This window comes from Micropterus dolomieu, linkage group LG15, assembly GCF_021292245.1.
Source record: "Micropterus dolomieu isolate WLL.071019.BEF.003 ecotype Adirondacks linkage group LG15, ASM2129224v1, whole genome shotgun sequence".
NCBI lineage: Eukaryota > Metazoa > Chordata > Actinopteri > Centrarchiformes > Centrarchidae > Micropterus > Micropterus dolomieu.
Genome location: NC_060164.1, coordinates 15,666,108 through 15,679,631, shown reverse-complemented (window position 1 = coordinate 15,679,631; position 13,524 = coordinate 15,666,108). Strand labels below are relative to the sequence as shown.

Here is a 13,524-nt window from a genome sequence, read left to right as displayed (position 1 = left end):
GTTCTTAGGCATTGCATAAACAATCCTTGATAAAGTGGTTATCAAACCCAGTATGAGGAGAAAAATGCAAATTAAAGCATTAGATTTTTGTCAGTATTAGAGCAGGAGAAAATGTTATAATGAGTAACAACAAGCCAGACTGAGTCCATGTTGTGATACAGAAAATGAGTTTTATTCTCATGTTAATGTCTCAACATACAAATCACATTCTTTTTAATAAAAGAAGAGTTCAATCAGTACCTGGCATCTAGACCCTTTCTAAAAATACAACCACTTCACGTTGTATCCCGCTCTCTCTAACATATGCTATCTACTCAGAAAAATAGTAACGTTACAGTTTGCTTCTGCTAACTCTTTTAGCCCAATAGTCAAACTTTCCTTTGAAAAAACTGTGCAAGAATAGATCCCTTTTTAATAATTCAAATAAGAAGTGGTCCTTTTTTCTAATCAAGAATAAAAGGCCATCAATGAAATGTAAGGAACTGATGTAAGAGATAAAAAGGTGAATTAGTTACAGTAGAAATTATAGTACCTATTCATAGTCTACTGGAAACCTAGGAACAGTTATATGTTTAAGGTTAACAGATAAACAAGTGCAAAACAGAAATAAAAAGGATAAAGTTGCCTTAGTGGATTTTGGCACAATAAAGATACAGGATATGGTTTTCAAGGAAGGGCAGAATATTTGTCAATATTGTTTGCCTCCTAAATAAAAAATACAATTAAATAACAATGAAAAGTCACTAACATTTAAACAGATCAGAGGAAAATCCTTTAAGATATTACCCTGCAAATTTTGCTTCATAGTGTCTCTTTTAATGAGTACATCAATAAGTGACTGACAACCAACCACACAAAAAAATCTTTAAAAAACAAAAAACATGCTAATACCTGCTAATTCATGACTTGACTGTCAGACGTTCCTAGGCGTGTGACCTAGTGAAAATACATGTAATATATATTTATATATATTTGCTTTTTTTCAGCTGTATCTGCATACTGTATTTGTTATACTCTATACTGTTGTTAAATATATGTTTAAGAGATAGAATGATAGTTACACAGTGGTCTGTCTAGCCCTGGAGTGCATTCTGAGGAGTTGGCCGCCGCTTCGGCCTACCCTCAAAACCTCACCAATGTCACACGCTCTACACAATACTGGTCTCAAATGAGCCCCTAAATCATCTAGTCCATGACGGGTGAAAGGATGCATTGGATTTTGAAGAGAAACTTTCGAAAGTCCTCTCAAAGTTCTGGCTAAGTGACCAGGGGCTGGTTTCAGATCAGGCTTCTTCTCCGAAGGCACTTCCGAAAGGCCCATAAACTGTACACCCAGCTACTATAGAAACACAATGCATAGAGCAAACATCGATGGGTTTTGAGTTTTCATGGCCGTCAGGTTCATTAAGACCACAGCTACATACTTGATGAAACAAACTTTTGTGATGACAGCGAGGAATGTGATGTCTGAGCCTGGCAATCCATTTCTATAGAACCGTATTCATGCTAACAACCATGATTCATCTCATCTGAAATTGTCATTACGATTGTGAACAACTGTCTCAATGTTTTCTTTCTTGCCCCCTCTCTCTCTCTCTCTCTCTCACACACACACACACACGCACAACAACAAACACACAATAAGTTGTCAGTCGTCATCAAATGGGTGCATAATTGTAGGGAAACCACAAATGTCATCTGGTACACAGGTGGGTCAGGGGTGGCTGAACTTCATTAGTGTTGCAGTTTGTGTACACAGGGGGAGCAAATATTGAACACCAATAGTCAGACTTGTCTTTTTACTGTCAACGAACACTTACAATGCAGCATTACAATTACACAACCAGAAACCCTTAGGGAAGTCTGAATGAACTTTAATGTTGCGATCCAGTGCTACTAACGTGCTCCGGAGTTCATAACAAACAAAAGGAGGCTTTGATTAAAAATGATAACAAAAGACAAAATAAAAAAAAGTATCAATAATTTACATAACTAGTTTGCTGTAGTGTACCTATTTGTATAGTGTGAAAGGGTTCATTAGTGTTTGGGGAATGGAGATGAGAGCCGCAGATAGCTGTAGTGGCAGCTGGTCACCTCTAGGGGCAGCCAAGTGGAGTCCACAGGACTTTACTTTGTTCTTGATCAACTATAGTCATGATCTGAGTGCAAATGTAAGGGAGGCTGCCGCCTTGGACAATACCTGCAAAGAAAAATTGACTCATTATAAACATTTATCACAGTGCTACAAAAGTACTGACTGACACATCAAGGGCACATTTGGATTGCATACAAACCTGTGAAGAATTTGCTGTACTCTTGCTCTATCTTCTGCGCACTTTCATATTGCTCCTTGGAATGTTTTTGAGATACTTTTTCCCGCAGATAAACCGGATCTTTCTGCTCCCTGTGAAGAAACACGGTGATAGTCACGCAGATCACAGTGACCATTTATCTTTCTTGCTTTCTGATTGTATCTAAGTAAGTTTGCAATCATTTAGAGCTTCTAATACTTAACTAATAAAAGTATCTACACAGATTTAGAACTCTTGTTACTTATTTTGCCAGTGAGGGCTTTTCTGGAATATAGGAAAACAATGTCTATTGTTAACATATATTGAGGTACTTATATTCAATATGCATCTGATGAATCCTGGCAAACAATTATAAACATACAAGAAATACCAAAAAAAGAAAAACAATGGCATGTTAAAGCAGCTGTTAAGGATTATGCAAGAGTTTGTGGTGGGGTGTGGCGCTTTGACAGACGCGGCAAAGGGTTCATGTTGGGATGGGGAGTGTGAAGGCTTAATCTCATCCATCCATCCATCCATCCATCCATCCACCCACCCACCCACACAGGACAGTGTATGTGGTTCAAAGAAAGTAACAAGGGAGGGGATCTTTGTGTGTCCTAATTTGTATTAGAAAACACACTGCTACTTACTTGATCTGCTTGGCATTTTTGTAACGAACGAAGACAACAATTGGATAAATGTGAACGCTGTGGAGCCTTTCGATGGCATGCGGGGCAATGTCCAGCAAACAGTGACAGCCCTGTATCCAAAGAAGAAAACAGAACATCACTTTAAACAGATAAAATAATCCAAAACACTGTTTCAAATAGGCTTGGCGATGATTAACACTTGCTGTTACAAGCAGGAATCTTGCTTTTCATTCATTGATATCTACAGTAAGATTAAAGCGCTGCAATAGTGATAGCTTATCTTGAGCAAACGCAGAGATAAAAAGACAAACTGAACCCACTTTATCTTCCCTGATAAAATCTTATGAGAAAGAAAAAGCACTGAGTAATACCTTATCTGTTATTTCCTTTATAGAAGCAACAGTGGTCACATCAAAATGGCCACTCCTGCGCTTGTAGTCGATGAAGAGGCAGTCTTTGACGCCCCGCTCGATGGCTTGCTGGGATGCTTTCATTACCTCTGCAGACATGACAGAAACAGTGAATGAGTAAAGAAAATTGCCATTTAGGAGAAAGCATGGATATTCCTCAAAGTTGGGGTATAAACAAATCCGATTTTTCCTAACTACCATACAAACAAACCCTCCCATCTCTTCAACTCTAAAGTCTTATTTGCAACTATTAAGAATCTGGATGCACTGTTTATTACACTGATTTGTAGGATGAACTCACCCAGTACACATCTGCAGAACTTCCCCGGAGACTCTTTGACCAGCATCTCCTTGACAGCGTCAGTGAGCGGCCCAAGGATGAGTACCGGTCGGGGAGAAGTGCACTCCACCTTCTGGACCCGCTGGTACGCCAGGCTCACACAGTCTGATGCGGAGTACACACAGATCAGTCAAACATCCTTTCCAACAGCACGTTGTCGTTTTTATCCAAATCATCAAAACTTTTATTCTCACCATCTAGGAAGGGGATGGAGTCTGTGCTGATGGTGTCCAGAGCCACCATCTCTTTGCTGTCTTTGGAGCTGCTGCGTTTGTGTTTCTGTTTCCTCCTGAAGAAGGATCTGCGGGCCGCTGCAGAGAGAGTCTTACCAGAGTCTTCCTTCATTTCTGTCACACTGTGTCTGCGGTAAAACTCTTGGTCCATCCTACAAACAACAACAACAAAAAAGGATCAACACAGAAAAGGGCTGCGCAGGTATCAGTGTATACAAGTAAGACTTGTGTTTACGGTTTCAGGGACATTTAAGCCTGAGAAGATTTCAAAAACAACAACATTTTCACTTGTGAGGATTGTTTTACAGATGTCAACAGACAATTTGTTGCACTAAGGTTAGAGCAAAGGTTTAGGTTAGGCATGTAGATCTGAGTAGGGGTTGGATGGATGAAATAACTAATCCTTATTGTAGACTCCAGGCTCCACTATAGGAGTTCAGTTATTAAAAATATTATTTCACATTTGTTTAGAATTCATTGTTCTAGTAATCAGTAACAGTGGGTACAAACACACAATCGGAATTTCTGTATAGGCCAAGTAACATAAAAAATAAATGTTTTAAACTAAAACATTTTGTTTAGTAACATCAATGAATGTCTAAAAAGACACACAATAAAAGGATACAAAGACACACAATAAGAGGACTGGAGGACAGTGCCTCATGTGCAAAATGACAGTCCACAACATATGGAAGAGAAGTGACATTACATAGGATTCCTACATTGTAGCAGTGTGGCGTAGATTGTTGTCACAGCTGTGATAAACTGTCCGCTAGCTCAAAAATGGATGTGTTTAAGTGTGCATTGCATTCTCCACCCACATGTATTTGCTGGGGATCTGGCCCCTCTGGATCTGTTGTGCGTTCTCATCTAGCTGCCAGGCCATCCAGGTTCCAAAGCTGCCCTTTGGTAAAGACTCATCAACATACAGGATGTCATCCTTCTTAAAACTGAGGTCTCCCTCGGCCTCCCCAACCCGATCGTAAAGTGCTCTGGTGGGAGGGAGAGACAAAGATAGATAAGGAGTTATGAAGAGCTGGGCAGACCTAGGGAGGGCATAAGGTTGATTAAGTGAGAGAGGAGGTGAGGTATCGGACAAGAAAGCTTTGACGAGAACAAGAGAAAGGATCAGAGAGATAGAAGGAGAAGATAGGAACTGCAGAGAAATCTATTGACAGTATAGGCATTGCTTGCCTTCTGTTGGAGTCTCATAAGTCATTGCCGAGCAGCCTATCTCTGACAGCCAGGCAGACTGAGTGTATTTACTGCGGATGACATCACAAGCCCACTTGCCTATATGACAAGTGACTGCGGCAGCTGCGGAAACACACCCTGACAGACTCCCAACAATAAAACGTGACTATTTTAGTGCTTCATTTTCCATCCGTATACAATGTATTGCTAATGGCCTGGAAAACTCTGAGCACTAAAATGGATGCAGTGATGGGTCTGGTGAGTAGAGAGATTAGATAACCTAAATTTGTGGTGTGATTAGCATCATTGCAGTCACACAGTGGAACTGGGACATAATTGGTTAGATGAGAAAGATTCCAGCTTGTCCAAGGGGCGCTGAAGTGATGAGTTCTATATATAGCAGCATGGACAGAGATGAGGCTGCTGGGGGGAAATCAGTGTGGTCCTTTTAGAGAGTTGTAACACATAAAAGGACAATAATTATCTGTTAGCACGTGTAATGTGTATTTATGTATGTACCTAATATAAAAGGCATCTCCAGGGACATCTTTGAGCAAGCTGAAGTCATCTGGCCGATGCTGCACCTTGAAAGTGACCGTCTCCGCAGGCTTCAGCATCTCAACATACACCTCTTCTGCCGTCTTATTCTTCATATTCACCAAGTTGTACTGAAAGACAGAAGTGATGAGAAAGGGAAATAAAAAAAACATGAAAAATAAGACACTCAGGGTGAGGGGCAGATACATTTGTTGAGCGTTTACACTCATCTTGGTAAATCATTTGCCGTGCAGATTCCACTTGTAAACACTTAGATTTCCTTCAATCTTACAGCTGTATCAAAGTGTAGCAGTATTGATTTGTGCCATGTATAAGGGAAGAAAACAAACAGGATGGGAGATTGGAGGACAGGCCGATGCTGTGCGGCCTGATGACAAAGCTGCATGGCAATTCAGATAGCAGGCAGAGAGCTAAGTGAGAGCATGCCAGGAATTGTCTATTATGAGTTTGTTGTGCTCTGGATAGATCACCAACGGGGAGTGAGGGAGAATGCAGATAGGGTGAAGATCAATGAAGAACAATGTCAGGCAGGGTAGAAATGGCAGCGCCTTCTAGCAGTGCTTGAGTCTAAAGTAACAGAACACAAAGCTTTGCATCATCTTGTAAGAGTTTCATTTTGAGATTACTCCAAAGAAACAGATATCACACCTACTACTCCTTACGGTTTTCAAAAACTCTACAGCTGTCCTATTTGTGAAACTAATAAAACTTCTACTTATAAAGATCTGTCTCTACAGCAACACACTGGACTGAATAAAAATGCTCTATGTACTCAACGCATTGTGAATAAAATAAAATAATAAAAATAAAAGCATATTTTTTTGCAAAGTACATTGGGCAGTTGCTTAACTGCATTACATGTAAGTCTCCTTACATACTGTACATAATGAAATTCCTAGGCAACAGATTGTATATCTATGCATGTGTGTGTGTGTCAGTCTACACCTCCAGAATAAGGTCCCCAGGAAGCAGTCCATCAGGGCCTCTCGCAGGACTATCCTCATCCAGGCCCTCTATGTAGACGCCCCGTACGTTCCCTCCGCAGAGTGTGACTCCCACCTCCACCCCAGGCCTGCGTACCGTCACAAGCCGTGGCTCACACACCTTCCTGCTGCCATCAGATGGCATTCTAGAGGAGGACAAGTGGTCTGTTAGAAGGTTACTGAAGAGTACTGCTATGGACGACTGTTTGTCTCACACCCAACTTATTATTAAATAAATGTTTGTGTACAGGTTTACCTGATGAAATTGTTAGGGCTAGTAGTAGGTGTGGTCTGCTTGGAGGAGGGAGTGAGCGTGCCCTCGTCCTGTTCGCTGAGTGTATCAATGGTGGAGTGATTGTCGGGGGTGGCGGTTCCGCTCCCCTGAGGAGTTGACGGAGTACTGACCGGCTCCAGACGGGAGCTGCAGCAATCAAGAGGTTGCATTAAAAACAGGAAGTACACGCATAACATAGTTCAGAGTTTTGTTATACTGTAACCATTCTTTGTCTTAATATAATCAATAAGAGTCCAAGTTTTTACATGTGCTCCCTTGTTCTGTGCTTTTCTAGAGCTATGTAAAGTCTCTCTGAGCACACAGTTAGCTGTTGGTGCCCGATGGGTAAAAAAAAATTAAAAACAAGCCGTCATCTCTTCTTCAGTACATCATGTTTTATTCAGCTGAATAAAGCATAGTGTAGTGAAGAAGAGCTGTGCAATGCATTTTAATTTTAATAGACCTACACTGAAGCTCACACTGGTCTGCACCTCACTGTGTGTACGTTCTCAAAGTTGGAAATTGTTCATAAGAAACTGGGGGGACTACGGGGGCAAATTAGCTGTTCAGCTTACCCCAGCACATTTACACTGATGCTGTTACATGCAAATGTTGATTAATGTGCACTGTAACCTTTAAATAAACAAAAAGTACAGAAATGCTGAAGGCATTTTATAGGTCAGTTGACCATGTCACTACTACATAGTTCATAGTTTGTCCACCAGAGAGGCCTGAATAATCAAATAACAAAAAATTTATATATTCTTAGCAAATATATATTTTATGAGTTAGAATAAAGAAATTAATGATAGATATAAGATGAAGTTATTTTAAACTCTAACGTATCAGTATTAGACTCCCAATTCTAGTATCCGATGGACTCCATCATGCATATCGTGAATATTTAAAGATGAACAGCTTTACAATTAATTACATCTTTATTCTTGGCACCTGGGTGAACAACTGCTGTTTCAGAGATTCCTTTATGTTCATTCAGCTAAAAAAAAAAGTGCAAATGCAATGAAAATTTATCATCGGGTCTCACTGCTCCCAAAAAAAGAGAAAAAAAAATCCAAATGCATTTAGAGAACTGGCCACATTAAATATAAATATCCATGTCATTCTTAAAACTGAAACATTTACTGTAAACGACTCACAAATCAGCCATACTAACCCCAAACTAACCCCACACTGAACATCTGTAGACAATTCTACAAGAAACACCATGTTACCTGGAGCGAGAGTGGTTACCCAGTTGGTACATGTGTGGATTGTACTGGGCCATAATGGTGATGGTGTCACACTGCTGGCCAATGATTAGACGAGCTTGCTGCTCCGTGGCGTTCCGCAAGTTGATGCCATTGTACTAAAAAAGTAAGAAAAGCGTGATTAGGGAGAAAGTTTTAGGAGAGATGGGGTTACTAAAAGAAGAAAGATATGAACACAGTATGTGGCCCCTCTATTAAGGGTTTTAGGTCATTGGTAGTAATTGGCGGAGAATATACTCATGAGAGAAGACAGAGCATTCATTTTAAAACCCATTTTCCAAACCTTAAAGAGGTGGTATTATGCTCATTTTCAGGTTCATAATCCTATTTATGGGTTGTACCAGAACAGGTTTACATGGTTTAATTTTAAAAAAAACACCATATTTTCGTCATACTGCACATTGCTGCAGCTCCTCTTTTCACCCTGTGTGTTGAACGCTTCATTTTAGCTATGGAGTGATACATCTTGTCTCTAAATGATGTTTGTTGGGAGTTGCACACACGCAATTCCCAGTTAAGGACTATTAGCGAATCAGAATGATTGATTGGGCCAATGAGGAGCCGGTAAACACGGCTTTGTGTACATGTTGCCGACCAGCTTGGCAACATAGACTGGAACAAGAGTTTCAGAGTGGTGAGTTATTAATCTGTAACAAATGTATCTTTCACCCATAAAGTTATAACCAAGCTCTGTCTCTACATCACAGTAACAACTTTATGTCCATTGACTGACTGGAAGGTAGCTAGTGTTTGGAAGGGAGAGGAGAGGTGTGTGCTGCAGCTCGCTGTTTTTCCACCGGTTTTTGAGGGCGTGTCGGACTAGCCGCTTTCATCCCTGTGACGTCACAGGGATGAAAGGGAAACGGCTGGACTACAAATGAGCTGTATTCAAGCAGTTCAGAGCAGTGAATTCTGTGGGAGATGGGAACTCCCTTTGGGCTGGACGTTGGGATTTTTCACTTTGTAAACCTATTATATGCACAAAAAAGGTATATAACTCAATAAAGGAGAGGGAAAAAGAAGAGTGCATACTCTGTTCTGTAAAGAGACCAGAAATTATTTGCCATGCAACATCTGGAGTCCTATTTGCAATTCAGAAGTGCTAAAGCAATGAATGCTTAGTTGTGGTTATGTAAAGTCACTCATTCATATTTATGACTTTTTTGTTTCATCTACGTGATGCACCTGAGTCACAACACATCATCTTTACACTGAACAGAGTTACGGACAAGGGGATGTCATCGTTGCACCACTGACAAGAAGGTCTACATTCATTTTATCTCTTTGAACTTTAAATGTCTTGTTTAGAAACTCATTTGTATATTTAAACCCCCATGTTCTCGGATTACTGTAAAATGTGTACACTTTTCAGGAGCAGGCCAATTAGATCATGGCAAGGTTTTTTTAACGAGAGTGACAGGCATTAGCACTGCCAAAAGAAGGGTAAGAGGCAACTAAGTCTCTGCAAAGTTTTGGTAGGATAAATTAAAAACACATTCCTACTCAGTTTTTTCTCTCTCTTAACTACTCAAACTACTGTATGTACCATCCACAGGAGCAGTATGTGCCCTCTTAATGTAAGATTGCAACAGAATTTCAGCTTGCGCAGCCATTTTATATGTAATGAAAATACTCTTTCAGTGAATACATTTCAGCAAGTATTAAAATACTGGGAACTGTGACAACTTTAATGAATACAGTCTTCCAAGAAGTGAAGTCACTATCTATCTATCTATATATATATACATACACACACATACACACACTAAGCGTTTGTGAGCAACCATATATTAGTAGTATCAGTATTTGCCTGCTCCTGTATTGTTCAGCTCCATGACAGGCATCTGAAAATGCATTCTTACTTATGCAGCTTAAAGATATAACCTTTTTGACAAACAGTAAGCTGTTCATACCTCCAGTAATTGGTCTCCATACTCCAATCCTGCCTGGTGGGCGATGCTACCTCCAGTAACTTTAGAGACAAAGATCCCCCCGTTCTCCCCGCTGACGATGGAGATGCCCAGAGGCTCCGCACCTTTGTGCACAATAACATTGCGGGGTTCCTCCAAGTATGGCCTGGTGGGAAAGAGGAATGTGTATAAATGAATGGCATCCAATACATTCAGTTACAGGATACCACACAGGAGCAGGTTGAGAGGATGAGGTGAAGTCACAGTTTGACTGACCAACTTATTTACTGCTCTGGAGAGTCACTTGCTACACAGGTTTTAGCATTAGTCACACAAAATCATATCTGGTCCAAACATTATCAATAGAAACACTTGAGTTGTGTTCAAGAACCCCCCCAGGATTGTCAACTGATCAACTCTCCAGAGCGGCACTTTACACCTGGCTTACAGAAGAAACTGGACAGGTTTAGAGTACAAAGACACTGTGTGCAACATCATAACAGCACAAGCAAGCGAAATCCCATCACATGAAGGGGATTTGCATGAACGTTGTGTGTCTTCATAACATGTTGGCTTTGGACATGGCATACAATTCTGTGAAGGCAGATAAGAGGAATGGATTGGCAGCCAGAGACAGGGGTAAACAGAGTGGTGGTGTACAAACAAGACCATGACCCAGAAGCTCGCGGCTGAATAATACTACCATTACATAACATACATACTGCACACTAAAGGGTGACTTGGCTCAAGGCCGAAATACACGCATGCATCTTGACCATGTCGTCATCACAGGGAATGGATACTGCATGCGATATCTGAGATTCAAGTGGGTTTTCCGACATGGAGGGAGACAAGCGCAGACATGTAAACATAACACTGAACCTTTGAAGTTCACCAAGTGTAGCTAATCAGGTCTATCTGTTTCCTAAGGCACCAATGTCGCAGCATGCAAAGAACTAGCTATCTGAAAATTAATCCGCGTTCTTGTGGCTTGTGAAAAACATCACAAATTTTCCTTTTACATTCCATGTATTGCATATGAACTGCACAAATGTATTGTTCCCCTTTATATTATCTACCCAACTGCACTGAAGCGATGTGAACGACGTGAACTTGGGGGAAGGGTGGGGGCATTCCCTTGTTTGTAGCACTGTGCGGGAGAACGAACCTGAGGCTCCTGAGAGAGGAGAACCTCGGCCTTGCAGCCAGAGGAATCCTTAGAAAAGATCGGTTACGGTAAAGAGATCTGGAAGCCGGAGGTTGCAGAGAGGTGGGAGGAAGATAAAGAGGAGAATGGAGGACAGATATAATACAGAGACAGTAACTGTAAAAGACTGAAAGGTGTCGGTGATACAAAATGGGAATGTTGGAGGAAAGAATAAAATTAAATTAAATACCGGCAGGTCACTGCTTCTTTCTAACAGCAAGAGGATTCTATAAAATTATTTTCAAAGTTTTAATACGATTTCAATCTGAATTTCAATGGATTTCACAGCTCTGACCATGATAGACCTGTTGCCTGGCAACGCCTTTTGAAATAGCCTAGGAGGATCCCTAAAGGTAGGCCTAGGCCATATTTTACTCGCTTCTGAAGTGATCCTTACAATTACACTCTCCATCATTCACTCATTTTCTCAGAATCCCAGTGATATATCAAAGGCTGCGCTGATGATAATAATCATCTGATTTATATTCTAAACAGGTCAGCTGTGATAGACAACTTCCAACTTGCCAACAGAAATTTTTGAAACAGATAAGGAAATTGATCAAAAATATGTCAACAAACTAAATTTGTTGCAGTCAGCAGCATCACAATAGTGCAGACATGCCATTCAGCTTCTTGAAAATTTTTATCTGTGAACACTCACTACCGTCTTACCTGTCTTTCCTGCGCTCTCCTATTGGCACCGGGCTGACCGAGATTCGAGGTAAAGTGGAAATGGAGCCTTGTGATTGGCTGCTGGCAAACGAGGATGTCTCCAGATTGAGTGGCGACTGTGGAGGCGTGATTAGACTGGGACTGCTACACTCAGAGTGCGAGAGGGAGCCTGGATTTAGGTGGAAGAGGAGCAGAAAGAGACAGAATAAGGGGGTTTGGCAGTCTAAGATGACACAATCATCTCACGTGAAAATACACTTCTGCAATACACACTAAAATCTGATTACAAGTGCAACTTCACACCATTCTGTGATAGAGATTTTATGAAAAGGTCAGTAAACACCTCATCTTACTCGTCTCACATTCACAAATATCCTGACATTTAATTTCTGATAATGCTATTGCCACCAGACCTATCTGTCAGCAGTTTGTTGCTTTTGGGTTCTATATCTGCGTATGGAAGCTTAGTTTAATCAAAGAAGCTTAGAAACACTTCATGCAAAAAAAATGGTTTAAAACAACTTTGGGAGTAGGTTTTGGGAATTTGATTTTGAACTGCCTGTAGACTTAGTGTCTGAACATTATCTGACCACTACAGATGCACATTAACTGAAGTAAACACAGTACCTCTGTCTGATCCCAGCATGGAGCGGGGGTAGCGGGGAGTGGAAGGGATTTTGATCCTCTCTGTGCGGTACTGGACATTATTGGAAGAACCTGGCACAGGGACAAGATGATACATAAATGAATGTTGTGACGTAATATCCGAAAAGAGAAAGGGACACTGAGTCTGTGACCTCTATGTGTGTGTGTGTGCGTGCGTGTCAGACTGACCGAGCCGTGCGCTGGAGGGCAGTGAGTTTGTACCGTGTGAAGCTCTGCTGCTGCGGGACGATGAGGATTCAGAGTAGTCACTCGTGCGCTTCTGCTGGCTCAGGTCCAGGCTCAAACGACCCTGGTGTTGTGGGCTGCACAGACAAAAAACAAAGCCTTAGGAAACACTCATTTAATTATGCGTACAATGCTTACACAATTATTTGAACACGCACAATATTTCACAGTTCAGAGCTAATTAAATTGATGGGCTGAGCTAAATTGCAAATGCACAATATCAAGGCAAAGCAACAGTAGAAAATTATTTTTATCCTAACCCAAATTCAATTATGTGATTTTGCCTTTGGCTAATAAAAAAAAAAACATTAGTCATCGTAACTAGAACTGACAATTAAGGAACCCTCAATGTAAACCTCTGGTCTTAAAATACAGGTCAAGGAAACGGTGTGTGAAAAGGAGGTAACCTGGTGTGTGTGTGCTGGTGACATATCTGGGAGGCGACAGATGGACAGTTGCTGGTATGAACGCGGTGACTGCGCACGGTGTACACTGGATTCCTCATCACGGCCGTCACAGCGGGGCAAGGAGAAAGACCCCGGTGGGCTGAATCTGACAGAGCACCGCCATGTTAGAGGGGGGGGGGGGGGGTCGTAAGATTATGGGGAAAGCATGTAGGGGTATGGGTGTAAGCATTTGA

The 13,524-nt window shown here is 41.1% G+C and overlaps 1 protein-coding gene across 3 annotated transcripts in view; it reads right to left on the bottom strand.

Annotated features, from left to right (window-relative positions):
- Positions 1–150: 150 nt before the first annotated feature.
- dlg5a (discs, large homolog 5a (Drosophila)) overlaps positions 151–13,524 on the bottom strand; it is a 44,143-nt gene continuing 30,769 nt past the window's right edge. For 2 of the 3 annotated variants that reach the window (XM_046069995.1, XM_046069996.1), the window contains exons 18-33: positions 13,292–13,436; positions 12,828–12,961; positions 12,621–12,710; positions 11,994–12,162; positions 10,118–10,280; positions 8,169–8,302; positions 6,919–7,083; positions 6,625–6,808; positions 5,641–5,789; positions 4,749–4,919; positions 3,889–4,079; positions 3,656–3,799; positions 3,316–3,443; positions 2,945–3,054; positions 2,295–2,404; positions 151–2,200 (exon numbers count right to left, since the gene is read on the bottom strand). In XM_046069995.1, coding sequence (XP_045925951.1) covers positions 2,097–2,200; positions 2,295–2,404; positions 2,945–3,054; positions 3,316–3,443; positions 3,656–3,799; positions 3,889–4,079; positions 4,749–4,919; positions 5,641–5,789; positions 6,625–6,808; positions 6,919–7,083; positions 8,169–8,302; positions 10,118–10,280; positions 11,994–12,162; positions 12,621–12,710; positions 12,828–12,961; positions 13,292–13,436 — 2,291 coding nt within the window. In that variant the 3' untranslated portion in view covers positions 151–2,096. The remainder of the gene's footprint in view (positions 2,201–2,294; positions 2,405–2,944; positions 3,055–3,315; positions 3,444–3,655; positions 3,800–3,888; positions 4,080–4,748; positions 4,920–5,640; positions 5,790–6,624; positions 6,809–6,918; positions 7,084–8,168; positions 8,303–10,117; positions 10,281–11,993; positions 12,163–12,620; positions 12,711–12,827; positions 12,962–13,291; positions 13,437–13,524) is intronic. The other variant, XM_046069997.1, reaches the window with a different exon arrangement.